Source organism: Pyrgilauda ruficollis, unplaced genomic scaffold (genome assembly GCF_017590135.1).
Source record: "Pyrgilauda ruficollis isolate IOZ18807 unplaced genomic scaffold, ASM1759013v1 scaffold139, whole genome shotgun sequence".
NCBI lineage: Eukaryota > Metazoa > Chordata > Aves > Passeriformes > Passeridae > Pyrgilauda > Pyrgilauda ruficollis.
The window spans coordinates 973,755-1,001,372 of NW_024512432.1; the positions used below are offsets into that span (position 1 = coordinate 973,755).

At 47.2% G+C, this 27,618-nt stretch overlaps 1 protein-coding gene across 8 annotated transcripts; it reads left to right on the top strand.

Annotated features, from left to right (window-relative positions):
* Nucleotides 1-24,376, top strand: USO1 (USO1 vesicle transport factor). Of its 8 annotated transcripts, none has more exons than XM_041459609.1 (26): nt 1-115; nt 320-406; nt 517-581; nt 4,708-4,787; nt 5,721-5,732; nt 7,805-7,905; nt 8,894-8,996; nt 9,151-9,206; nt 9,380-9,500; nt 10,774-10,952; nt 11,364-11,504; nt 12,318-12,406; nt 12,934-13,088; nt 13,282-13,493; nt 14,503-14,523; nt 16,196-16,306; nt 16,952-17,070; nt 17,268-17,449; nt 18,302-18,423; nt 19,342-19,480; nt 20,202-20,365; nt 20,587-20,676; nt 21,377-21,463; nt 22,776-22,874; nt 23,322-23,537; nt 23,906-24,376. In XM_041459609.1, the coding sequence occupies exons 1-26, from the start codon at nt 50-52 to the stop codon at nt 23,990-23,992; spliced, it is 2,904 nt and encodes a 967-aa protein (XP_041315543.1). In that variant the 5' UTR covers nt 1-49; the 3' UTR covers nt 23,993-24,376. The 8 variants fall into 8 exon arrangements, with proteins under 8 accessions (XP_041315543.1, XP_041315545.1, XP_041315544.1 ...); XM_041459611.1 differs by having other exon boundaries at nt 21,377-21,457; XM_041459610.1 differs by having other exon boundaries at nt 13,288-13,493.
* The last annotated feature ends 3,242 nt before the right edge of the window (nt 24,377-27,618 follow it).

The window sequence follows — 27,618 nt, forward strand, 5'->3', positions numbered from 1 at the left end:
CGGCGGCCGCTTCCGCGGGGAGCGGCAGCGCCGGCCGGCCCGAGCCGCCATGAACTTCTTGCGGGGCGTCATGGGCGGCCCCAGCGCCGGCCCGCAGCCCTCGGGAGCCGACACGGTGAGCGGGGGCCGCGGCAGGGCCGGGGGGCCGCGGCAGGGCCGGCCGGGGCCGCGCTGTGGCCGCCGGCTGTGCCGGGCCCCGGAGCGGCCGGTGCTGCCGCGGGGAGGGAGCGCTCTGCCGTGCGGGCCGTGTGTCGGGAGTGACCCCGGCCGCGGCTCTGCCTTATCCCCTGTGTGTGTGTGTGTGTACGTGCCCTTCCAGATCCAGAAGCTGTGTGACCGCGTAGCTTCGTCCACGTTGCTGGATGACCGGAGGGATGCCGTACGTGCTCTCAAGTCCTTATCCAAGGTACGGGGCCAGCTTGGCGAGGATTTCCAGCAGCTTTGTCAAGTGCTGTTAAAAAGGCTTTGTTTGGTGTTCGGGCTCGAGCATTAACCGTCCGTGTGCTCTCCAAACAGAAGTACCGCTTGGAGGTGGGCATCCAGGCCATGGAACACCTGATCCACGTTCTCCAGACGGACCGGTGAGCATCCTGCGGGGCTGCTGGCCCGAGCCTGGCTGCTGCTGACACAGCACATGCACACCCGTGCGCTGTGCTGACAGCCGGAGGGCAGTGCCTGGCTGCGAGCTCCTCTGCGCCGGGGCTTTGTGGGCTGGTAAACGTCCTCAGAGCCTGCTTGGAGGTAGAAGGAACAGCATTCCAGGAGCTGGGATGAGGGACAGAAAGACAAGCTCTAGAGTGAAGGTACTGCCCAAGTGTGTCTTAATGCTTCTCAAGGGCATCTTTGCTCTACTGTAGAGAGGTGAGTGCAGACAGATCCTGTTAACCAAACACACTGCTGGGAATAACCCAGATCAAGCTGTTTTTGGGCAGAAGGTGAGCTAGGCAGAATTAAGAGAAAAAGAATAAAGTCAGCCGGGGTGTGTTTTTGCTCACGTGTGTTAAAAAACAAGTTGGGTTCAGGCAAGCAGGCGAGCAGGACTCTGGGGCTGCTGCTGAGGCAGATGGCAGAGTCTGAGTGCTCTGTGTGGACTGGAATGTGATACTTATGCAATCCAGCGTTTGCAATGTCGTTGTTATCCATCCCTGCAGTCACTGCTGTACCTGACAGTGCCCACTTGTTGTACCGTGGGACCTGTTTGCAGTGCTTGGATTTAAGCTTCAAATACTGCACATCCTTGGTGTTTAGGTAGGCAAATGTATGGGGATAGTCATTCATTGTGGATTTGAACATCAAGCTGGTCAGTTTGTATGGGACAGTTGTGACTGTGAATACCTGGATGTGCATCCGCTGCAAGGAGGAGTGTGTCCCTTGATGCCAGCACTGAGGAGGAGTAGGCAAGCTGCAGTTCAGTGTCTCAGGGAGGCCTCCTGCCCCAGTTATGGATATAGGCTGTGCAGCTCTGCTGACTGAGGCCTTTCTTGCCCGGCCAGTTATGCCAGCTGGGAAGGAGCTCTGAGGCTGCTGCCTAGGCAAGTCCGTGCTATTCCTATTCTGTGGGCTGGGCAGGTAAGTCTGAACGTCTAACCTGCTGCAAACAGTGAAAGGGAAGGTTGTAGGAGTAACTGTCACAGATGTGGAGGGGGAGCCCTTTAAAAAACTAGGTTAAGGAGCCTACTTTCATCCACTTATCTGCTCTGAGGGCAGATTTGAACTTTGAGAGAGGAGGCGGGGCCCTGCTGATCCAGTTGAGAAGGCAACCTGAACTCTTCAGGGCAGCAACTTGAGGCTTTTCTGTGCTTTTGGGGCTCCAGTTGATCCTTTGGAAATTGTGTGCTGGGGTTCTGCACACATATTTGGTGTCACTCAGGCTGCAGTTGAAAGAATAACAGCTCCATGGGGTTTTTTTTGGGGTTTTCAGCTGAAGAAATGCTGGCTTTGAGGTATTGCTGGAGTCATTTGCTGTTGCATGTTTGGTGGGCCAGCACATCAGCTGGGCCACGTGTTGGGTGCTGTGGCTTCTTGGAGAGAGAGTTGTAGGCTCTGTGTGTGATCAGTGCAGCTGTTGGGGTTTGTTGTCAGTACTGGCAGAGGTGAGGTTCCTGGACCCTTTCAATGGAAATCAAAACCAGCTGAACTGATTCAGTGGTTGATAAGTGAGTCACAGGCTCAGCTGTCCCCAGAGCCTAGTGTGATGGAAGGCTGCTCTTCTGGTGTGTGCCCACAGGTCTGGTCTTTGGACCTTTCCAATGTGCAGATGAAATGCTCTGAAGCTTTCTGCAGAAAATGCTCTTTTCCACCTGTGTTTTTCTTTTTTTTTTGCCCTGTGGCTGCTGAAGTGTCCAGCTGAAATGCCCTGAAGCTTTCTGCAGAAGGGGAAAATGCTCTTTTCCACCTGTGTTTTTCTTTTTTTTTTGCCCTGTGGCTGCTGAAGAAGAGATGTCAGTGGCTGACTGAAGTTGTTTCCTGCTCAAGTGCTTAAAACTTGTTCTGTGGCAAACTGATTTCTTTAAGTTTTCCAGTTCTGTGAATTGGGCATCCTGGAGCCTGAGTCAGGACATATTTTTACATATTTTACATATTCCAGGCTTATGTGGACTAGAATTATCCTGCCATGTGTTTATTTAGTAATATGAAGTAGTGATCTGGTAGAGAGCTTCTACTGACTTCTTGTTGAGATGTTGTTACATCCCACCAGGGGTTACTTGGAATAAAATCTGACATGTGGCTGTAGAATGGGGCAATACCACTCAGCTGTTGGTGTGGGAGAAGGCACTGGAGTGAGAACTCAACCTGATCCTTAGCTGCTCTTTGTTTCTATGTATATTAAAAGGTTTTTGAATTTCAGTGTGACAGTTGAAGGAGTTGAAAGCGTTTGGAGCTTAATTTGTGGACCTAAGAGATGGCCTCTATTTCCCTAGGGCACCAACCTGGGTTATCCATGTGCAGAACAGTCTGTGCACAGGTGCCCTCACTTCCACCTGGTTCTGCTGTGCTGCTCTTGGTGAACCTGGGGGGCCCTGACACCTCCTGGGTGCTGTGGGAAATCACCACTGCCAGAGGCAGGCTGGCTGAGGTGCCTTGTGCTGGAGTGTTGCCTTGCACAAAGGCTGCCTCTTGTGGATGCCTGAGAAGTCTCGTTTCTTGAATGGCTTTTACTGTGCAGTACAAGCTGGGCAGTTCAGCACAAACAGAATAATCAATGAGATGTGGGATGTGGGAGGAGCAGATGGTGGCAAGGCAGTGAGCAGCAGAGGTGGGATGCTGCTGTCCTCATTTTGTTCTGTCTTGTCTTTCAACCAGAGAAACAAGGCCTCCTTTTCATCATGTTAAATGTGCTTATTCTTTTGGAGCTGCTGTAATCTCCCTGTTGAAGGATGTTAAAGAACCCACCAAGCTGCAGCCCAGTTTCTCAAGTTTCCAAGCAAGGCTTTCTGTGTGTTTTTAGGTGTGGATCTGTTTCATTGCTATGAAAAGGCAAGCACAGACTTTGTGGTAGTGTGTTCAAGAACTAAAATGACAGTGGAGGGAAAGCATGAGCAGGCTAGAGATGTGGTCATGCCTGCTAGATGAGGCTGCCTGGGCTAAAAGGGGAGGTGGTTGTTCAGGCCTCTGCTCTGAACCGGCCTAGCAGCCTCATGAAATGCTCATTTATCTCTGCTGTGCAGGCCTGCCTGGAATGCCTTGGAGATCAGTGAGAGTAAGTACTTAGAAGCTGGAGTCAGAGACTTTTTTTGACAGTTTTCTTTTCAGATGCTTGATAGAGTCATGAAAATGCTGAGGTATGTCCTTCTGCACTTGGATACCCTAACTTTTCACTGTGGTTTTAGGCTTGATTTCCCCTTTTTCTTTTTTTTTTTTTAACTGCTTTCATTCTTTTGTTTTAAGAGCAAGAAAGCAAGCAGCAGACTTTCACTGTGGTTTTAGGCTTGATTTCTCCTTTTTTTTTTGTTTTAACCAACTGCTTTCATTCTTTTGTTTTAAGAGCAAGAAAGCAAGCAGCAGAAATTATGATATATTTTGCCCCATAAACTTTAGTGCTGTCTTGGTTGTAGCACAGGGTGTACAGATGGTTCAGCCTTGCTAATGCAGAAGAAACAGGTCTTTCCTGAGAGGGGAGTCTGGGTGTGAGCAGGTGAACTAATGCTTTGGGCTTCCCTGCAGCTTCCTGGGGATGCTGGAGTTGAAAAGCCTGCAATAATTAGGTGTAGTGGCTTTGGTGACACGGAGCCCACGTGTTTGTCAGAATCCACAGCAGCTGCTGCATTCCCCTGCAGCTCTGAGGTCTGGCTCTGCTTCTGTCTGACGGTGTAGCAGGGAGGGTCCCACCTGGGGAATGCTGAAGCTTGTCTGCATCTTCACTGGGTGGTCTTCTGGCAAGTTTGAAGTATTCCCAGGGATTTCTGCTGGAATAGGAGCAGGCTGGAGGGAGTAGCTTGGAAAATCAAGATGCACCTACAGTGAAGAGTGCTGTGGTCATCTGGTTTCCCCAGACTTCCTGAGGCTCACCTGAGGGAATGGAACTGGGAAAAGGAGCTTGACTGTTCAGGGAGCAGATAGCTCATGGTTATGTGGTGCTGCAGTAAATCTGTGCTTCTTACTTGGCCTGGTGCTGCAAGGGGAACTGCCTGGGAATTGCCAGAAGAGCAATGTTGTGAGAGTAGCTGGGAATAAGTCATTAAAGAAAAGTGGTTCTTTCGTTTGCAGTTCAGATTCTGAAATAATTGGCTATGCTTTGGACACCCTCTACAATGTGATCTCCAATGACCTAGAAGAGGAGGAGCAAGGTAAGCCCTTGGTGGTGATGGCTCTATTAACTGTGGCATTGCTGTCCTTGGTGCTGTGTTCAATTATCAGCTGTGATACTGTGATTTACTAATGCTCACCCAGACCTGCTCTGTTACTGTGTGTAGCTCTTAGGGTAATGCTAAATTAGCTTGCATTAAAGTAACACTGGACCTCTTGCTTATTAATTAAAGAAACTTTGTTCTCTGAGCAGAAGCCAGGTTGGAGTGGGGTAACTTTTTTTTCAGTTAGTAGGTCAGAATCAAGTCCTTCTTTGCTGTTGGGGAAGGATAGTTCTGGCTGTTACTGTCAAATGAGACATTAGCATCCCCTGATTTAACAAGGCTTCTGAGATGTAAAATCTCAGGTACCTGCAATAAGGTGCCACATGTAAGTGTGAAAACCTTTTTCACCCCTGCTGTGGCAGTGGAGGAAGAGACTTAGAAAGATTCTACTTGTGAAAATCCATGCCACTCCTACCTGTTTGATTTTTGAAGGCCATTAAACAGGTCTCCAAGGCCAATGAGTGTTATTCTAAACCATGTTTCAAATTGTGCTTGGCTTCCTTGGCTTTCTTTTCCATGTTCCTGCAGTCCCCCATCTTGATTAAAGAGGTTTAGAACAAGATCAGAGTTTGATAGTGCTGGTGAATTAAATGTTTGTGGTAGAGGCCTTGGTCCTGGACTGGAGAAAAGTGTTGGCAAGTTTTTCCAAAGAGCCAAGGATCATCCAGTTGAGTTGTGTGTGAGAGATGACCAGGGTTGTGGGGTGCCTCAGCTGCACCCCTTCCATCAGAACTTCCCACAGCTGCTGTAGGAAGCTGGGATGGCTGCTTTGCAAACCTGAGCTTGTGCTGTAATTGGTTGTGCTGTGTGGAAAGCTGTTCAACTGGTAAACCTGTCTCTTGTTTCTTTTTATTTTGTCTGCACTGACAGATGACTCTGAAGGTAAAAGAACCTTTACTTCTATCAATATGGCTCTTTGTTTTAGCCCTAGTCACTGCTCCTGCTGGCAACACTTGCTGCTGTTTAAAAAGGACACTGTAGAAACTTGCACTGGAGCTCAGGGAAGGCGTTTTGCCTTCTGCTCTCTCCTTACTCTTTGGAGCTCAAGTGTGTTTCCAATTTGGCTTCTCCTGTGGTTTGGCATGCTGAATGCCAGCAGGTCCCCAGAGACCACAGTAATGGTAAATTCCTGCTAAGGGTGTGAAAGGTGTGCAGCCCCAAACTTGGGAGCCAAGTTTGTGAACAGAGCTGCTGTTTGCCCTGAAGCTGCACACCAGTGCATCAGCTGCATGGGAGCATCCTTCACAGTGTCTCTTTTAAGCAATGCATGTTAAAATAGTCACAGTATTCACCTCTACCCTAGGATACCACTAATGCTTTGCATGTTCTCTTTTTGGATCTGATTTTAGTTTCTAAACTAAATTCTAGTCTGCAGTGCTGCTTGGTAGTGAATTGATCTGATCTTACTAGGTGGAAGCTGTTGGCTTGATTTGAGATAGCCCTGGGAATGTGTAAATTTAAGGAACAATTGTGGGTAGGAGTCTGGTTGGAAGATCTCTGGTGTAAGAGGAAAATAAAGTTTCCCTTTGCTGTTTAGTTTTTTATTAAATGTACTAGAAGAAATACTTGAGTAGAAAAAATGTCATTTGGCCCTTTGATAGAAGAATCCTGAGCTAGAGTAAGAAAAACCAACTACAGCCTGGGAGAGGCTGTGCAAGTTGTGCATGCTGCTCAGGTGTTGCCTTAGCACCTGGAGCTTGTGCAAGGGCAACAGCTGGCAGCAAGAGTTCCAACACTTGGTGTTTCCATCTGGGGATGGCACAAGGATGTTCAGTCACAGCTCATGGGAAAGTCAAAGTCAAGTCTTTTGACTAAATTTTGGCAGTAAATGTTTAGGTTTTGTGGGCTCTCTCCTTGGCCTGTAGCCAGCTTCAGGATGTGCAGTCCTTGTGTGATGGATTCCCAGCTGAGTGCCTTTAATTGTACAGCAGCAAGTGCAGGAGCTGAACATGTGTGGAGTTGATCTTCATTTCTGTAGATGAATATGAGTCACTGCAGGCATGGCCCAGTCTTGATAAGACCCTCAGCTTCAGAGAGGTCACAGTAGGACTCATGTCCTGTTAGGTGCTACGTGCCTGGGCTAGAGCTATTTTTGCACATAGTCTTCCCTTTCAACATTTTTTGTAGTATATTGTAATTTCTATAGCTAGAAATTCAGAGCAGAGTGGTTTTTGGAGGAGAAAATCCCAAGTCAGAAACAGACTTGCTTTACTGTTTGTTTTCTGGGTTTTTTTCCTATTAAAACCAACACTTGCCCTTTGAATTAGAATTGCTCCTGCTCAGTTTTCCAGCTGACATTCCTTAATTATGTCAGCCAGTAGTACCTACAGGCCCCTGTTTTGTGGAGCAGTTATGTAAATTGTCACTCAGCCTAGAAAAATAGCAGTGGTGCAGACATGTTGCTTGCATGGGGTTTGTTGTTTTTGTGGGGTACTTTAGCCTTTGTTTTTTGTTCGTGCAAGTGATGTTTGAAAGAAATCTCTAAGACAGCTCATGTGCACATTTGAAATCAATGTGGATTCTGAGACAGAGGCTGTGGTGCTTGTCTGTGGATCTTTTCCCTTCCTTATGTTTAGGTCTTTTTCTGTTGCTAAACCCAATAGAATAATTAAGCTATTTGGGCCAGCTAGCTTTAAGTTATTTATATTCCTTACACTTCTTGGCTCTTGGTGTGAAATGTACTGTGCTTTTGTCCATCAGTGTAGGGTACTCACGAGGGGCTGCTTTCTTGGATTAGTGGAGCTATATGGGGATGTAACTGCTGAGATTTAGAATAATATTGGGGTTTTGTTTTGTGGAAGGCTTGTTTTGGTGTTTGTTTTGCAAATAATTCAATTAACATTTATAACAGTGACTCAAAATGTTATGGTCACCCATGGCCTTATTTTAGTAAGAATCATGGCTGCTGATGTGGTTCCAGTTGTGTTGCAATATGTTGGTTTTTGCTGTTACAGAAGAAAACTCAGCAAAACAAGTGGATGATCTGGGGAGTCAGTTCACAGAGATTTTCATCAAGCAGCAAGAAAATGTCACTCTGCTGTTGACTCTGGTGGAGGTGAGTACCTGTGTCATGCTGAGGCTGCTGAGAGGTGGGTGCTGCTGTACCTGATGGGGACAGCCATGGTTTGGTCCTTGTGAAGCTGGTGTCAGGGCTGAGTGTGCCAGCATCCAGTCAGGGTGGGGCTGGAGGTGAGTCAGGACTGACCTGGATCAACACCACTGGTGCAGCTTTTAAAGCAGGGGAACCTGGAGGACAATCCCAGAACCATTTGGGTTGGAAAACGCCTCCAGGATCATAGAGTCCAGCTGCTAACCCAGCACCTCCATGTTCACTGCTCAGCTGTGTCCCAAAGTGCCACATCCAGGATTCCTGAACACTCCAGGGATGACTACACCGCTGCTCTGGGCAGTCTTTGGAGTGCTCAACCACCTTTTGGGATTTCCCTGAACAGCTAATCTAAACTTCCCCTGGTGCACCCTGTGGCCGTGTTCTCTCATCCTGGTACTTGAGAAAGGGGTTTAGTTACTGAATTACAGACAACAAAAATCATTGCTCCCCAAACAGCAGTGGTTGTCCCTTGCACAAGGATTACTTTTCAGATTAAATCATCAGGAGACAGTTACGGCTGAGATGCAGTTCAAGTGGAGAGGATGACTGCTTTCCAGCAGCATGATGTTGAACTCATTTTCCAATGGTTTTTGTCTTCATGGACTGCCTTTTTACTTTGAGCTGTTAAAATTTTTGTTTCCAAACTAAAATACGATTGTGCTTGAGAGAGAGAACAATATTCCTTTTTTTCCTTTCCAGTCCAACTTCAGTAAAAAACATGATATTCTGCTTTTCCTATGTGATTGTGCTTGAGAGAGAAGAATATAATATTCTTCTTTTTCCTTTCCAGTCCAACTTCAGTAAAAAACATGATATTCTGCTTTTCCTATGTGGAACCTGTGTTGTGATTTGAGCAGTATTAAGGAACTGTCAGTGCATGTGAGTTACATACTGAGGAGTTTGTTACCTAACATGCTGCTTTCCATCCCTTCAGGAGTTTGATTTCCACGTTCGTTGGCCTGGAGTGAAGCTGCTGACGTCTCTCTTGAAGCAGCAAGGGCCTCAGGTGCAGCAGATCATTCTGGTCAGCCCCATGGGTGAGTGCCTGAATCCTTGGCTGATTCACTTGCAGCTTGATGCCCAGCAGACGTGGCAGAGGCCTGGCGGGGTCTCGAGCAGGATGCTTTAAAGGCCTGCAGCAAGAACGAGCTGCACCTTTTGGTGTGTTTATTAAAACAAGGTTTCTGGCAGGTGTTTCCCGCCTCATGGACTTGCTGGCAGACTCCAGGGAGGTGATCCGCAATGATGTAAGTGCAGGGGCTCTGCAGGGCCCGTGGCATCCCTGTGCCAGTGCACAGAGGCCCTGCTCTCCAGGGGGGGTGCCTGTGATCCAGCATCCCCCCGGGAGCTGGGACTTGTGAAAAGCAATGGAGTTCTCTTAAAACCCAGGTTTGATTTCTTTTCTCCTCCACCTGTCAAGGGAGTCCTGCTGTTACAGCAATTGACCAAAAGCAATGCAGCCATACAGAAGATTGTTGCCTTTGAAAATGCCTTTGAGAGACTTCTGGATATCATAACAGAGGAAGGGAACAGCGATGGAGGTACAGTGGGCTCTAAGGCTTAGCCTTGTGCTTCTGCAACTCTGAGCTCGTGTTTCCAGGCTCACCTTAGTGGGTGGTTGGAGCTCGGGCAGTGGGTGAAAGGATCACAACTTACAGCCTGGCTGTAGCAAAATAATCAAAACCAGACTGACCAGGTAGCTGTGTTTCAGTGCCTTTTGAGAAGGTGGTGTGCTTGGTTAAAACATCAGGGCACTCCTCGGAGTGTGTGTGCATCACTTGGTTGTTGCTGCTTGGCGTGGGCCTGTGGATGGATCTGCTTGGAATGGCAGTGTCAGATGTGTGTGCTGCATTTGTCACTTACCAAGTTAACCATCTGCATTCTTCCCACGAGATCCTTGGATGCCTGGAGTGGTTGGAAGTAACAGCTTGCTGAATTCCTTCAGTTGCACCAACAACTTCAGATTTCTGGCCAGCTTCTTAAGGAGTCAGTCACCTGTTGGGAGGAGAAAGGAGTTTTAAAAAGGAGCAAAAAACAGTTCAGCATTTGAGGGCTTGTTTTTTTGCTATCAATATGTGATGCAATTACTACAGTCTATTTCAGTAGCATGACAGGTTGCTGTTCCATACCCCTCTGTGGGCTGCAGGAGCAGTTACTGCTTCTCTCCCAGCTGTATTATTCCAGGTATTTTGGCATGGGAGTGTTCAGCAAGCCTTTGATTTAAAGCTGCTATTTTTAGACAGCTAATATTTCTGGGAAACTTGTTATGTAAATTCCTACATGCTAAGACTTCTCTGCTTTCCCCCCTGCTACTTATCTGTTCCTCTGATGGGAGGAGCCTTTACCTGAGTGTAATTCAAAAACTAAAAAGTAGATTAGAAATAAGTTGAAGATGGTAGCCAGTGATGGTAAAGAATGAATATGTGAGCCAGGAGGAGGTGCTGCCTCAGAATCATGATGGAGTTCAGGAGGAACTTCATTTACTGTATTTCATACAGTGTAGTTTGTCTGCATTTCAGACAGTGTAGTCTGATTCTGGAGCAGGGGAACTTCTGGCCACAAAGTGATGGTTTTGGCAGTTTTTTCCATTTACCCACTTAACTGATGTGAGCTGTACGTGCCTTGGGAATTTGCTTTGGACTTGTGGAAGAAAACCAGCTATGGTTTCACAAGGGTCCTAGTTATTGATCCAAGCCAAATGTGTGTTAAGAATGAAGAGCTCAGAAATGCATGCTCTGTTCAGTCTAGAACACCCTCAGTGTACGGACAAGGTAATTTGTTTCCATGTGGTGTATTTTGACACTGTTTCATCAGGCATTGTGGTGGAAGACTGTCTCCTCCTGTTGCAAAACTTGTTGAAGAACAACAATTCCAATCAGAATTTCTTCAAGGAAGGTTCCTACATCCAGCGCATGAAGCCTTGGTTTGAGGTTGGAGATGACAACTGCGGGTGGTCTGCACAGAAAGTAACTAATCTTCACCTGATGCTGCAGGTGAGATGCTGTTAGAGCTCCTCATGACCCTTGTCAGCTCTTGTGCAGGGGGAAGTGTCAGGTCACAACTGTGAAATCCAGGTCTGCAGCTCAGAATTAGCTACCAGTGCTCTTGGGCTGTGCTGCTTTCAGCACAAAGCCTGCCACAGGTGAGTCTGTGACGGCTGGCACATCACATCACTTGATGTCACCTGAGATGTGACAGATTTAAACTAAGGACATAATACGGGGTGTTCTGTGTAAAGAATCCCCTGGTATAAAGCTGAAAACCAGGCAGCCGTAGGTAGCACTGAGATAAACATTCTCTTCATTGTCTCCAGTGTCCATTTCTAGTGAAACCACAAATGAGTTTGGTTTTGCATTGAGAAGGTCCCAGGCTCTGTTCACGTGGCCGTGTTTCCTCCTCCGCAGCTTGTGCGGGTCCTGGTGTCCCCCACCAACCCTCCTGGTGCCACCAGCAGCTGCCAGAAGGCCATGTTCCACTGCGGGCTCCTGCAGCAGCTCTGCACCATCCTCATGGCGACCGGCGTTCCTGCGGATATCCTCACGGAGGTCAGAGGGGTGGGAGCAGCATCTGCAGGGATAACCAGCTGTGCAGGGGCTAACTAACTCAGTGTCCTGCAGGGATAACCAGCTGTGCAGGGCTAACTAACTCAGTGTTTGCTGAGCACCTGTTTCACGTGCCAGAGGTGTCAGCTTCCTCTGTGGGCACTGTAAATGGAAGAGTCATTTACATTGGTGAATTCCTGCTGTTCTGCAACCAGAAAGGATTTGGATTTGCCTGGTTTTTTATCTTCAGATTTCAGCATAACCCGGAGCAGCTGAACTGATTAATGACTTTTCCTGGTTTGGGGATGGGTTTATTGCTGTTTTTATTTTTTGGCAGAGTCTGCAGATACTCTAATTTGATAGGTTTCCAGTGATGAGGGATTTTAGCTTTCATAAAGCCCTGCTAGCAGTGTAGGATGGGGGATTTTTCTCTTGATAAAACCATGTGCTTGGATTGAGTGTGGACTCCTCTATTCCAGTTGTTAACTTCTTAAAAGGTTTCACCTTTTCACTTTTTGAAGATGTGCAGTTTAGCTGTTGTTTTGCTGTCATAGAAAAACTGATCTGGCATACAAAGTGAAGCTGGAAGGTGACTGAGCTTTGTGTCCCTTAAGCTTTGCTCAGCATCTTTTACAGCTGCTAAATGCCTTGATCTCATGCACACTGGTTTTACTTAAGTCTCTGAGCTGAGACTTTTTATGTGCTTCTCAGTACTGAACTGTCAGGGTAAACTGGAATAGTTTTGAAAGCTCTAGGTGGTAGACCATGGCTCAGATTTAAACATGGGTTTAACTTTCTTCTCTGCCTTTCCCCTAGACCATTAATACTGTATCGGAGGTCATCCGAGGATGCCAGACAAATCAAGACTACTTTGCCTCTGTAAATGCACCTTCTAATCCACCAAGGTAGAGGAAGAAAAGTGTATCAGTTCTGTTAGGTGATGGGGCAGTGGTATGGGCAATCAAAAAGATTTTTTTAACTCCACACTTGGAATTATGATCTGGAGTAAGAGCTTCAAGTTGATGTAGGGTGTGTTGGCTGCAGCATTAAGGTGTCAGGTGTGTTTGCAGAGAGATGAGGCCCAGAACTGGGGTTGTGTGGCACCTGAAAAACAAATGAACAATGACTGAAAAATTCCTTCATCAGGATGAGCTGCTGCTGCTGTCAGCCAGAGGATAGTCCAAAGAGGACTTAAGAGGCAAGGGAAATGGATGATCAATCTCTTATTTTGTGTATAAATAACTGAAGAACTTCCAACTCCTTGGGTTTTAATACCCTTGTGTGAAATAGTAATAGGTGCAGTGGTAGGCCACAGTAGCTTTCATTACCCTTGAAATGGATCCAAATTATGTACCTGCAGCTGTTTTCATTCCTTGCTCAGTTCTCAGCTTTTCCTTGCTTAGTTCTGAGCTTTTCCTTGCTTTCCCAACAGGCCTGCCATCGTCGTGCTGCTCATGTCCATGGTGAACGAGAGGCAGCCGTTCGTGCTGCGCTGTGCCGTTCTCTACTGTTTCCAGTGCTTTCTGTACAAAAACCAAAAGGGACAAGGAGAAATCGTCTCCACGCTCCTGCCATCCACCATCGACGGTAGGCCAGGGCACCACCTGGTGTCTCACGGGGAGTTACTGACCTGCTCTTCAGGGCTGCTCCGGGCAGGCTGACTTGCCTTACATGGGTCTAAGATGTCTCTAGTTTGCGTTTCTGTGTTCTAGCTGTGTTGTCTGAACTATTTTCTGTGGCTTGTTTCCATCTCCCCCGTGCCCCTTGGCCGCTCTGGTAGCCACAGGTAACTCTGTCTCGGCGGGCCAGCTGCTCTGCGGGGGCCTCTTCTCCACGGACTCGCTGTCCAACTGGTGTGCTGCCGTGGCCCTGGCCCACGCCCTGCAGGAGAACGCCACGCTCAAGGAGCAGCTGCTGCGCGTGCAGCTGGCCACCAGCATCGGCAACCCGCCCGTGTCGCTGCTGCAGCAGTGCACCAACATCCTGTCGCAGGTACGGCACCGCTGCAGCTCCAGGGCTCGGGGACGGCGTCCCTCCTGGGCAGGGCATTGCAGGGACACAGCTCCAGGGCTCGGGGACAGCATCCCTGCTGGGCAGGGCATTGCAGGGACACAGCTCCAGGGCTCGGGGACAGCGTCCCTCCTGGGCAGGGCACTGCAGAGACACAGCTCCAGGGCTCGGGGACAGCGTCCCTCCTGGGCAGGGCATTGCAGGGACACAGCTCCAGGGCTCAGGGACAGCGTCCCTCCTGGGCAGGGCACTGCAGGGACACAAGTGTTGGCTTGATCAGGAGGAGAATTCTCTTCTGCAGGCTGTTTTTTAAGCTTTGTTTGAAGCTCCGTGGAGGGGAGGAGAATAGCAGCAGATGTTGCTTTTCCGTCAGGTTGCTCCTTGATGCTGCCTGTTCTCAGGTGGCTCCAAAGCATCCAGAGCTTAGCCTTGTTCTTTAAACCAAGTTGAACTGGCAGAATCCCCCCTCATGTTTTTTGCTGAAGAAGTGCCTGTTTGGTGTTTAACTTGAATCTGCTAACTGGAAACATCATGAAAAAACCAGGCTGTCATGTGTTGGTTGACTTTGCAATGCCAAGGTAAAACTTTTCTGAGCTTGTTCCACATGTTAATGCCTGGCTTGGCAAATGTCAAGTGAGTGAAGTTCAGCTCCTGGCCCATGCCTCCCTGTGGCACTAACCTGTGTTAGAGCCATTCAGGGACAAAGCCTGCTGGTAGGGAGTTGGTTAACTCTGGTGGCAATTAGACTTTGCTGCAAGTGGAAATAACGGCTGGAATTCTGAACTTGTTCCTATGGCTTTTCTCCTGCTTTAGCTAAAAATAGCCAGTATCCATTTTTATCCTGTTCCTGGAATCTGTGTAAGGTAAATTGGAGTCAGTAGAAACGCTTGTGACTCTTCAGCACTACATGACAAAAGGGACTCAGATATGGGGGGATGTTTGTGAAATGTTGCACTTGAAGGTTCTCAAGTAATATGTGTGTAACTTGCAGGGTGATAAGATCGACAGACGGGTATGTATTTTTTGGCACAGCTTGTGCATTTTCCTGCCAAAAGCAGGCCTTTCCCTCTTGTCTGGGGTTTGCTGGGGAGAATTTCTTTAACTGCTTTTTGATGTGTTTCCACTTACAGCTTTGTGTTGCAGTGGTTTGGGTTTTCCCTGGCATAACAAACTCTTGGTGCCTCCAGGGGAGTCTCTGGGGGTGCTCCCAAAACTATGGGATATGTATCTTGGGCAGCACGGGTGCTTTCTTTCTTGGGGAGCAGGCTAATGGACCATCTGTTCACATAATAGGTGGGGTTTCTTCTAAGGAAAACTGCAACTGTTAGGAATAGTGTTTTCTGAAGGGCCTGTAGCAAGCACTGGTACCATCAGAAGTGGGGATATGCTGCTGATGTCCTGACTGCTAGAGGAAAAACCATTTAGCCTGCCTAATTGTGGATAGCAGGGATCTCGTTATGAGCAGGTCATCCCTGCAGAGTTGTTTGCTTTCCAGGCTGCTACTTAAAACACAGCTGAGTTGGTTATTGGTGGCACAAAAAGAAGTATTTCTGCTGTGGAATTGTGTTGTTTTACCCCGTTGGTCACAGCTCAGCGTTGTTACCAGCTCTGAACTGTGGAACAGCAGCCATGGGCAGCTGTCATCTGTCAGAGCAGGAGCTATTATCATGCTATGTCTAGAACACAGCTGTTTTTTAGAGAGCATGTTTTGGGCTGTGTGCAAGTCCTTAGGCAGAGCACATCAGTTTGACCTCTGAACAGCCAGCAGTGCTTGAGAATAAATGTGGTTTGCAGCTGCTTCCAGCATGTGGGTGTGCTGCACAAACAAATCTCCCTGTTTCTCAGGAGGGAAGGCCACAGGCAGCAAGGCTGGAGAAGGCTGAGGCACGGCCATGTGCCATAAGGGCACTGCCAGTTACAGGGGTTATTCCCAGTGTGCCTGGGCTGGCAGTCCTGCTGGGACAACTAGAGCCCACTTAGTGTTTGTAAGTGGGGCAGGGAACACTTTCCTTGGTTGCCATCTGAATGCTGACTGTTGCAAGAGATGGGTGCATGTCTTAGCTCAGCTGGGCCTCAATACCTGCAGCTGAGACAGGGTTGGTAACAGTAGATTGGGAGATGAAAACTAATTTTGTCTAAGAAGAACAAAATAATACAGTTAGCATTTGCTGTGCTGGCTTAATGTGCATATTGTCTGAACCAAAGGCCTTTACAAAATTGTTTTTCATTCAGAAAATAATACTAGGAACACCTGGCAGTTTTAAGTCAGCAGGGTAGGTGATGGTGATGCATCTTTTCCAGGGAATCTTTGTGACTAAATGTACACCTTGTTCCTTCTTTTAAAGGGGTTTTGTGTATGTTCCTTCATGTCACCCTTGTATTAAAAGTGCAGAACTAACACATTATGGTTTTATATTGGTGCTGATTTGCATTGAGTAATATTTCACACCTGTGTGGCTTGCTGGTTTGCTCTGAGAACAGTTCTACATGAATGGTTTGATCCTTGTTTTATCCAAGCATTAAAGCTGTTCAGTATAACTAACAAATGGGTGTTTGGAAAGACATGACTTGGAGTTCATAAAACAGTAAGGTGGAAGTAGGTGAGTTCTGATCCAATACAGCTTGAAGTTTGTATTTTAGTCCTCCCTGTGGAAAGGTAATGATGGGCTGTTTGTTCTTCACAGGGCAGCAAAGTACAGACCAGGGTAGGACTGCTGATGTTGCTGTGTACGTGGCTGAGCAACTGCTCCATTGCTGTCACGCACTTCCTTCACAACCCAGCCAACGTGCCTTTTGTATCCTTTGCCCTGCCTGCAGAGGGGAACCCCCTGCTCAGCCACGAGCTGGGTTATTCAGGGTAAATGTTTGTCCAGATCAGTTTGTGGGGGTTCTGCAAAACAGAAAATGCACTGGGCCAAGAGACCAAATCAGCCTTCAGCTGCCAATGCTCTGTGTGCACTGGCTTGTGTGCAAGATGCACATACAAAGTGGTGTGGAAAACTGACTCAGTCTGCCAGCCAGGGGAGTTCTTAGTGCAACAAGCCTCTTGGTGTTTTTAGTGTGAATTACACTTACACTCAAGAGGCAAGAAGAATGCTTTGTACTTCCATTAACTTCTCTGCTTGCTTTTCAGGCAAAAACTAGTCAGATGCATGAGCACATAATACTAGACTGGCACCTTTATCTACACTGCAGGTGTGCTCTGGAATCAGGGAATCTCTTAGGTTAAACAGACAGCTACTGAGAAATTTATGGGAAACCACTCATCACCTGAGTCCTTCAAAACAGGACTTAACTCTGCAAGGGTTCTGTCAGCTCTTTTGTCTTGCTTCCTAACAAAGCTTGGGTTGGTGTGTCAATAAAAGGGAATGCACAGAAGGAAAAGTGTTACACGTGTTGTGATTGTGAAATATCTCCAATATCCTTAACAAGAGTTCTAGCTCACAGGGCAGATAGCTGAAAACCTTGGGGAAGAGGAACAGCTTGTCCAAGGCCTGTGTGCACTTTTGCTTGGCATTTCCATCTACTACAATGACAACTCCCTTGAGAATTACAGGAAGTAAGTACGATAGAGAAATAACAGGACTGTAGGGAGAGGTTCTGTGAAAGGCAGGTGGTGGTTCAAGAGGCTTTCAGGTGGGACAGCAGTGGGATTAAGACTTGAGACAGATAAGAGTTGTGTCTGCAGGACCCAGAATGATGGGTTCTCTTCTTGTCCTGTTGTTGCCCTGGCATTTATTTGTCTCTTCCTTGTAGAGAGAAACTGAAGCAGCTGATTGAGAAGAGGATTGGCAGGGAGAACTTCATTGAGAAGCTTGGCTTCATTAGCAAACATGAACTTTACTCCAGAGCTGCTCAGAAACCTCAGCCTAGTTTCTCTAGTCCAGACCACATGATGTTTGACCATGAATTTACAAAGCTGGTGAAGGAATTGGAAGGTGAGATGTTAGGCTCGTTTCTCTAGGTTTTGTCAGGTACTGATGGGTGAGCTACCAAACAAGTTGTGTTACCCTTGAAAGTAGTGTGATGACACTGAAGTTATGGTAATAGCTGTAAGGAATCATATGCCCAAGTTGCAGTTTCAGTGTAAAGCTGGATTTCCTGGTATTCTTAGGTGAAATGATGATCTGTAGATTTTGGGAGTTACCACACTGGCCAAGAGGTGTTAACCTCTGCTCACACGGAAACTGAAATACTGAGCACATACAATGGTTACAGAACCTTAATCTGTTGAAGCACATAATCCAGATAGTTGCTGTTTCTAATTGATCAGTTGAAAAAGGTGGATGCTGAAATTCTTGGCTTGTTAGGAAATGGACACTTGCTTTAGTGTGTGCTTCACAGGTTGTCCTCAATTTAACATCTCACTGGTGTCCTGTTTGTTAATATTGCTCTACACTTAAATCAGTCTAGAGAAAGCAAAATCCTTAAAGCAGCAGTGGTAAAGATGGATTTGCCCAAGCAGTTTCATCTGCATGTTGCTCTTGCAGTCCTAAGTCTTGAACTTGTTTGCAGAAAGATTTGGGCTGCAGCTGTAGTGGAGCCATAGTGCAAGTAAGAACACAGCTTTTTTTTCATAGGAATTACTCAAAACACCCATTTACTTATCTGGAACAGAGAAAAGCAGTAAATGTGCCAACTGCAGTAGAGCCAGCATTTCTATTAAATCTGTGACAATCCCTTTTTTCATGTGCAGGTTGAGTTTGTAGTGCAGTGAACTCAAACTGTGAGACTGTTTTGAGGACAAAGATGTGACCTGGGCTCCAGCTGACAGAAACTGTTTTTTACAGGTGTCATAAGTAAAGCAATTTACAAGTCCAGTGAGGAAGATAAAAAGGAAGAGGAGGTCAAGAAGACATTGGAACAGCATGACAACATTGTGACTCACTACAAAAAAGTCATTAGAGAGCAGGTACGAGGGGGCACATCCATGTGCCTCTAAAAGCAGTTGGTTTTGTCTGCTGGAGGCACTGCAGTGCACTTCAATCCCCCTTGTTCCAAAACAAGTAACAGGGAACCTAGCAATGCAGAAATGCTTCTGACAACACTCATGTCAAGATTCCACTGAAATGGCAGTGTTTGGAACACTGGTAAAGGTCTTTTTTCCCTTGGGCCATGTGCTCTCACCTGTGCTGGAGTGTTTTCATTTCAAAGGAGGATCTGGAGAACTTGCAGCCCTTCAGAGATACAGTTCTTAGTTCTGTGTTCCCACTGGGACAGATGAAATGGGGCTGAATGAAGAAATGGTTTGTTAGTGAAGTTTGGCTATACCTGCTGGGATTGGACTCCCAAAACCTTTTTCCAGGATTAGTTAACTTGTATGGATGCTGCAGCTTAGATGGAGAAGTAGAGGAACAAAGTTAATGAATTTAACCTGCCAGTGGGTAACTGAGGCAGGTGCTCTGTGTTCAGAGATCCAAGCATGGGGTACAGGAGGCATTAGGGATGCTTTGGAACTACCAGAGGCTTCACTGAGCATGTCATGTGTGTAGTTACCATGATTTCTTTAAAGACTCCTGAAGCAGTAGACAAAAAAATGCAGGCTTTAGTATGCTAGATGAAAATTACCATCAGCCCATTTCCCACCTTTGCATTTCTCCTCCTGTTCTTGGTGTGACAGGCTGCTGCTGGCTTTGCCAGGTGTTTTTTTGCTAGCTAGGTTTGCAGGGGGCTTTCCTGCTCATCTGTCCTCGGCAGCACCGAGTGCTGGAGCTCAGGTTTTGCTGCTTTCCTTCACCTTCCTGACAGAATTGCATTCAAGAGTTACTATTATAACTATATATATGACTACTGTAGGAATATAGTATGGTGCTTTTTTTCCCTTTCACAGGACCAGGAGCTTGAAGAACTGAAACAACGAATCAGCACTTTAACATCTCAAAATGAACAGCTCCAGGCTACAGTCACACAGCAAGTGTCTCAGATCCAACAGCATAAGGACCAGTATAATCTCCTGAAAGTACAGCTAGGTAGGCTTCATGAGTGACAACACACCATCATCTTGCTTGTGCAGAGATGTTGTGGCTTCTGGCCAGCTGCAGCAGAGCTCCAGCAGAGACAGCCTTGCAGGTGTAGGAGCTGACACTTGCTGTGAGAACTGCTGGCTGCCTCTGCCTTGGGTCAAGTCAGTCCTAACCAGTCACTGCCTGTCCAGGTTCAGAAGGTGACCAGATGGGCCCTGGAGTGGGCTGGAGCTGGGGTCTGGAATGCAGGTGTGAGCTGGGGGAGATGGTCTGGCTGCTGTGAAGATGAAGCCTGTTACTGTCACTAGAGAAATTGCTAATTTAGTGTGTAAATCAGGGCACTATGTTCTCCTCATCCCAGGGTCAAAATGCCTGATAAGGTGTACCTGACATGATTAAAAATACCCAGACTACTTTCATGATTACTTATGATTAAAAACATGTAAGGAATCAATTACCTTCAGGATTTGTCCGTGGTGTTACTTTTGGGTGAACGGAGTGGCTGAAGCAGCAGGCAGCACACATACCTGAAGGAATGGCAAATGGGAGCTCTTCTTTGTTTATTCTGTGTAGAGAATTCTTAACTACTGTGCTTTGCTCCTTTAGTTAGAATGAGAAGAGCTTGTGGGGCAGGAGCAGGATGGGTAACGAGTACTTGGATTGGTGTGCTGGGAACTAAGTTATAGAACTGCTCCTCTGACCTTGGTTATAACCTCTTGCTGTTTAGGAAAGGACAGCCAGCATCATAATTCCCATGGTGACACGTTGCAGATGAATGGCATTCAGACAGAAGAAGTGAGCAAATTGAAAGAGGAACTGGAAGAGTGGAAAAACAAGCATGAGCTGCTGCAAGGGCAGTTAAAGGAAAAGGATTCAGTGATTGAAAAATTGGTAAGTGCTGCATTTGCACTGGTGAGAGGTCCTTGTGCTCTCACCTCAGAGTTCACAACCAGCTGCTCTCATTAGAGAGCTTTGATGTGCACTGCTCAGCCTGCTTGCAGCTCCTCTGCTGGGAACTGGGTAATACAAGAACAGCTGTGAGTTTTTTCATGACATGACTACATTGAGATTTCTAGTACTAAAGCTGATTTTTTCCCCCATTTTTCTTTCAGAATTCTTCCCAGTTGGAAATGGGAGCTACAGAGCAGTCCTTACAGACCAGCAGATTTGGTGGCTTGGAGCACAGCAATGAGCTGCAGAAGGTGAACCTGTGGTATTTCAGTGCAGCTGAATAGGCATAGCTTGGGATGGGTTGGGAGCTTTACTCCTCAGGGAGGAGCATTGGCTCCTGAATGTGTTGCTCTTTTGCATCAGGCATCTTTGTGATGATGGTCCTAATCTTGGGGCATCAAGTTTATGCATCTAAAAATGAATCTGTTGTTTTCACTAAGCAGGTTTGAGCCAGCAGAAGGCTCTTAGACTGACCTGCAAAATGTGTTTATCCAGTTCAGAATGTATGTTTAAATGTGAATATGAGAGTTTGCAGTTATTAGATGTACAGCACACAATAAATGACGGGAGATTGAGTTCCTCTGTTGGGAGAGCTCAAGGTGCCTGGATGAATAAGTCACCATGGGTTCTGCACCCATGGGGGCAGTGCAGAGGACACCAGTGGGAGTGAAGTGGTGTCAAACACCTCTGTAGCAGTGACTGAGGCTCGGACAGGTGCCTTGGCTGGGCATCCCACAGAAGAGGGGCTGGAAGAGCAGGGTGGACAAGGTGTGTGTTGCTGTCCAGCCTTGTTGTTTAAGGAAAGAGCTGATGTGGTCTCACTGAGAGGCACCTCTCCTGTTACATTTGCTAGTATCAAGCAGTTCATCTGGGAGCATTTCACCTCAGGAAAATTTCATGTGAATGTCTTTTATCGAATTAACTGACAAGTTTTGTCTCTGTTTCCCAAAGGAATTAGAAATGCTCAGGAGTCAGATCCAACTGCAGTCTGCGGAAATCTCTAAGCTTCAGATGGAGAATCAAAAGCTACAGGTGATGGTACTGGTGAATTATTCTTTTTTCTGTCTATGGGAACTCAATCTTCAAGGCTTGCCTTGCTGCTACTGCCTGTAGCTACTTTCCTAAACCAAGCTCCTTTTAAGTGCACACACCAGCAAGTGATTCCAACAGGGTTCCAAATTAAGTCATGAGTTACCCAGACAAATCCTTCATGAGCACAGAGGGGACTTTTAGTCAAAGCACTGGTCCTTGGCATTTTAAACTAAATTATAAACTACTGGCTGTTCCAAGCTTATGCTGTAATTCAAGTAAATAGCCTTTGTGAGACACAGCTGTGATATCTTACACATGAGAGAGATCATTATTCTTAAAAGCAGTTGAGGATAGTAATATGAAAGCTGATGTCTAGTTGAAGGGCCAATGATAGGGGCATCTGTCTGTGCAGGCCTCCAGATGCTGCAGAGGTTTTTTGGCTGTGTACTGAACTGATGGGGTGGTAAAGCCTAGTGGCTGTATAAATGTGCCTGTCTCCAAAACGAATAAACTGCTTTAGAAAGGCTAAGACTACAGAGCCTGAAGAAGTTGTGTTCCAGACATGCTGAAGAGCATGTTCCAGACACTTGCAGAGCAGAGCTGAGCAGTCAGTCGTGCTGCAGAAGCAGCTGGCAAACACGTGTTCGGTGCAAGCACGCTCTGGCAGGGAAGATGCCACTGCACACGTGCTGCCCATGTGTGCTTGTGATCATGCCTTTGGAGGCAGAGGTGTGTCCCAGTGTCCCTCCAGCTGTCAGGCCACCTCACAGCCATCCTACGTCCCACTGCCTCCCTTCCTTGGAGGGCTGGCTTAAGTGTGCTCCAGCTGGAGAGGCACTGGTCTCAAATTTGTGCCATGTGGTGGTTGTAGCTGACAGGCAGCTGCCACATTTTGGAAATAACTTTGTGTAGGGCTGACTGAGATCAAAATGTTGCTATTTTTAGTAGCCTTATGCAAAGAATTGGAACTTCAGCCTAATAAATTGGATCTTTAGCCTAATAAAAAGACTTCTGTGGCAACTTCAGAAGCATCAGAGCAAAGGTAGATTGAATAGCATCTGCCCAGGAAAAAAACTACAAGTCTTTCAAGTGCAGCTGCTATGAAATAAAGGTTTTGCTCTGTCTTCTTGTTGCTGTGTACGAGTCTGAGACCCGAGGAAGCACAGATCTGTTTGCTGGTGCCTTGCAGCGTGGGGTGTATGTACTCACCATACCTTGGTAAAGCTGTAAAAAGAGAATATGCTTTTAAGAACATGACTCTGTAATGTCTCAGCTTGCTGAGTATGTGCAACACTGAGGGGGAATTCCTTGTCCACAGAATACAGCTGCAGATCCCATGTTAGGAGACAGTGGTGCAACAGGAGCAACAAGCTCGGAATTGGAGGCACGACTGGAGCAAGAAATCAAAGAGCTGAAGGTGGGTGGTGGGTGAGCACCAAACCAAGCCATTGCCTACACAGCCTTCAGTTAGGAGGCCTCTGCAGTAGCCAGGGCTGGTGGAAGTGGTTTGTTTCCTCAGCATCCTCAGTGTTTCAGGCTCTGGAAGGGAAGCTGGATGTCTCCTTCGTTTTTCACCTGGGAAATAAAAATTTGTCTGTCTTTAAGGCCTTGGTAAGGACAGTCTAGGGTGTAGCTTTACTCTGACACAGACAGTGCAGTTTGACTGGGAGGAGGGTAAACACTGTTAATATTTGTTCCTGCTTTATCCAAGCAGTGTTAGTTTGTGTAAGGATGTGTAAGTGTGTGTGGGAACAAGGCCACGGGAGCTGCTGAAGGTTGTGTACAGGATGTGTTTGAAGGATGCAGGGCTTCAGCTTTACCTGTGCTTGTAATGTAATTTGATTTGGGTTTTCCCTGTTGCCAGAGTCAAGTCAAGGCCCTTTCTGAGGAGAAGGAATCACTGAAGCAGCAGCTGGACTCATCCACTAGCACGGTTGCTATACTGCAAGATAAGAACAGTAGACTGGAGCGAGAAGTTGCAGAATCCAAGAAAGAACAGGATGATCTCCTGGTGCTTTTGGCTGACCAGGATCAGAAAATAGCTGCACAGAAGATGAAACTGAAGGACTTTGGTGTAGCGGTAAGCCAAGGAATGGGTCCGGGCAGTTCTTGGGTCTGAGACAGGCCTGGGCATGGTAATCCTGGACCCACAAAGTCTGGTGAGGCCCCTTTCTGGAGAGGGAGTTGAATCTATCAGTTACTTTTTCAACAACTTCTGGCAGCCATCAGAGAGTTGACCACTGCCTGCTGACCCCAGTGGTCAGCACTTCTCTCTTCAGCAGACAAGTGAAGAACTATGGATGTGGCAAGATGACTGTTGCATTTAATAAGCATTAATTGATGTGGCATAGTTGTTGCAGGTTGTCTTTGAGTTTATTTGCACTCAGCCTTTAAAATGTTGGATCAGAATAAGGGATATTACTGCTCACAATAGATTTTGTATTTCAGGTTGAAGATGAAGATGATACTGAATCTGGAGACCAGGGGGATGAAGATGAGGATGGAGATGAAGAGGAACAAGATGAGAATGCTTGAAAACTAGAATTGGATACTAGAAAAAAAAAATCCCATGAAAACTAGATTGCATTGTTTTTGGGGAAAAAATCTATTACTGATGTACAAAGGAAAACATCTGCTTATGGGAAGCAGATGGGGAAATGACAACCATGGGCCTAGTTATAAGTTACTCAAGTGTTGGAAAATCCTTTGTACTAGGTAAAGCAAACAAAAATCACAGTTTCAGTTCTACATGAATATCCCAGGTTGTACTTGTTTAGAAGTTGCTTGAGACACTGTTTAAAGCAGGGAATGACAATGTTGCTGCCTTGGTTCATTGTCATTGATGGTTCTGTCCATTTGTCTATGGTTTTAACTTCCTTGAGCTCTTAACATGATTAAAGACAAAAGTATTTGGTTTAACATCTCTCACATGGAGTCATTCCCCCTGCCTTCAGCATGGAGCTTCAGTGTAGTTTGTGGCTTCCTCTCAAGAGCAGTGGGAGGCAGAAGGGTTGGGGTGGCCTCTGCAGCCCAGGGGCTGGCTCTGGGGGTGCCAGGGCTCCTGCACACTGGTGTGTGCCGTGACACTGCCCTGGCTGCACTCGCTCCCTCCTGGGGAGCCACAGTGCTAACACCGTGGCAGAGTTTTCTCTGGAAGCTGTGCAAGAGATGTAGCCTTGGGATGAAGAATTGCTGTGGAAAACAAAGACCAGTACACTCAAAGAGCTAAAGTGCTACTGAGTCAGCCTAAATCCAAGTTAAAATCTTATTGACTACTTCAGTAAGGAAATGAAAACTACTCTGATTTATATAACTTATTGGCTCTTTATGAGTAAATAAAAGATGGAATTTTAAAAGAAAACAGAATGGTAAATGCATCAAATTCTTTTTTTTGGTAATAAAGAGAATGTGTCTACTTTGTCCTCATTTAATTCTCTTGTCTTAACTTAAAAGCATACGTTTCAATGTGCATCAGAGCACCTACAGTCTGTCTACTCTGGTAGCCTAAGGTAATACACCACACACTGTTCATGAAAGCAAAAGGCATGTGAGTGCTGCTCTGGCCTTACCTCAGGGGCAGTGGTTCATCTGGCAACCTGACCTGGACTCTGGTGGCACTCTGCTAGATTTTTTTTTGCCATTCTCTGAAGTGTTATGCTTAGCAAGTTGTTCCTTTAGCATGCAACTTCAAAATGTTTGCAATTGCAAGAAAGGGAGAAAGATAATGAGGTGGGGGTAGGGAGTTCAGGAGACAGGCAAACTGGTTTGAAACAGGTTGTAAAAAAGCCTGTTCCGAGTGCCTTTCCCAATTAGAAAACCTGTTTTGTGGATTATTTTCTTGCACCATCCCAGTGGTCTCTCTTCCTGCTGGTGATAACTGTATTACTGTCAAATGGAGGTATTCACTTGTCTGCATTCTTGGCTGTGTCATGAAAACCAGATTTATTCTTACTTCTTTGGAGTCTTTTCTTGTCCTGTTGTGGCTGGGCTGAACACAGGGGACTTTTCTGCACTCTGCACAGGGTCTCTGTCAAAGCAAGCAGCTGCTGCCAGCAAGAAGGGAAATCCATCATGGATTTCTCCTTTGCTGGTTGCATGTACTCACGTACAGAGAAACAGAAAGAGGTGCTGAGCTGCAGAGAGCACCAGGAGGGAAGAGCAGGAGCAAGTAACTGCTGAGGAAGTGCCAACAGCAGAGCTGGGGCCTTACACAGCACATCCAGACCAGGCAGTGCAGGTCCCTCCACATCCACCCTTTCCACGAAGGGTTGGCAGGAGCAGACTGTGCTGCTCAGTCTGAACACGGGAGGGCTTTGTCATTTCTTTGAGCCTGGTGCTACACTGTTTTCTGAACCAGTTGTTTGCAAAACAGGGATTTCAGAGAAGCAAAAGCAGCCTGACCTGTGTTACTGGCTTCTGCAAGCTCAAAAACTGCCAAACCCTCTTTATTCATGTGAAGTTTTCCCTAGAATTTATATTCAACAAAGGCTTCAGCAGTGCATACAAGCCTAAGAGATAGCTCTTTTTTGTGACTACTTTACCAGAAGGATTGTCTCCCCTTCTTTAAGCTATAGCAATGAGGAGAAGATTGAATGGGGAGAGACTGGAGAGTAATTGAGGGGGAAACTGGCTGCCAAGAGATCAGCCCTGGGCTGTGTGGCACTCAGGTGAAGTTGGTTAGCAGGCCATCAGCCCTGTGGCGCTCAGGTGAGGCAGTGTGGGGGTCTGTGGAACACAGCTACTCACTGCAGCCCTTGGGGCAGCTGTCAGTGCTGTCATGAGTGGTGTTGGAGGGGAATTGATTGCTGGCAAACACCTTTTGGCATAGGTGAGGGGCCCCCTTACCACCTGCAGTGTCATTTGCCATTGTCCCATTGCAGGGTTCCTCCCTTAGCCCCTAAGAGATCTGAAGGACAATCAGGATCTTTCCTCCTGTTCCTCATGAGTGCCCAAGTGTTCAGCAAGCAGCACCTCCTTTAAATAGAATGCTGACTGGGTTATCCCAGCTTTTATGTGCAGATGGACAGCAGCAGCAGGACAGCTGCCATCAAACAAGAGCAGAGCCCCTGTGAGAGGCCAGGTTTGCACTTTGCTTCTAAACAAACTCTGCTGTGGAAAGAGAAGTGCAATAGGTTGCTAATTTTCTCCCTGTCCCTCTCAGCTGCTCCTGAAGGTGTGACTGCCATGCCACTTGGCCCTTTGAAATGACATTCCAGAAACAAGAACTGGGTCTGAACAAGCTTGTGATCATGTGCTATCACTTCTATAAGACACCAATAACCTTATGACACTGTTCTTGATAAAGGACATCCTACTGGGAGCAAATGGTGATGCAACGGCATCAGCTGAGGCTGATGTGAAGGTCAGGCCAAGGCTGAAAATACCATTGGTGCAGTGTTGTGCCTTGAGGCTGAAAGTGTCACTGCTGGGCAAGGAGGGGACAGTCAGGGGTCATTAACGTTGCTGGCAGGCAGCACGTGTTGTACCAGACCCCAGGGCAGCCAGCCCTCCTGACTGCAGGGAAATACTGCAATCAGTAGTGCCAATCAGGAAGGGATGTGGCTCTTGGGGCTGGTGCCCCTACACACGGGAAGGTCCTTGGGAAAAAACGTGCTCCAGGGTTAGTGTTACAGAGTGGCCTCACAGCAACCCTGGGACAGCAGTGACGGATGAGCTCAGCACCAAGAAAAATGAATTAGCCCTGCTCCCTGGTGAGACCTGAGGCACAGCACAGTGGGACCCCAGCCGTGTCAGCAGGTGCAGCCCCTGCAGCCAGATCCTATCTCTGCTGGGACTGACACGGGATGGCCAGGCTACGTGACAGACAGGGCACAGACAGACACACGTGCTTCCCAGCGGCTGGCACTGAGCACACAGCTCACAGCATCAGCCCCACGCCGCAGCAGGGAGCCACTGCTGGCTCCTCTCTGGCTGCACCTCCACTGAGACAAGGGCAGAACAGCCTGGATTATGTGAGTCCCCGGCTGTGTCTCCAAGTGTCCCCGTGAAAATGAGCAGAGCAGCACGGGTGTGTGCCTGGCCCTGCACTCCCTGCAGCTAAGGGATGCTTGAGGACGTCTAAGACAACACAAGAGGATTACACTCCACGGAGTGAGAAGGCTCTCATCCGAGTTTCCCCACCAAAGAGGGACTCCCAGATC

What these genes read in the sequence shown, in the direction of transcription:
- USO1 (XM_041459609.1), top strand. Translation starts at nt 50, where the DNA reads ATGAACTTCTTGCGGGGCGTCATGGGCGGCCCCAGCGCCGGCCCGCAG. An exon ending in GGGAGGTGATCCGCAATGAT is followed by an intron (nt 9,207 to 9,379) that starts GTAAGTGCAGGG and finishes CCACCTGTCAAG; the next exon opens with GGAGTCCTGCTGTTACAGCA. An exon ending in GTGATAAGATCGACAGACGG is followed by an intron (nt 14,524 to 16,195) that starts GTATGTATTTTT and finishes TGTTCTTCACAG; the next exon opens with GGCAGCAAAGTACAGACCAG.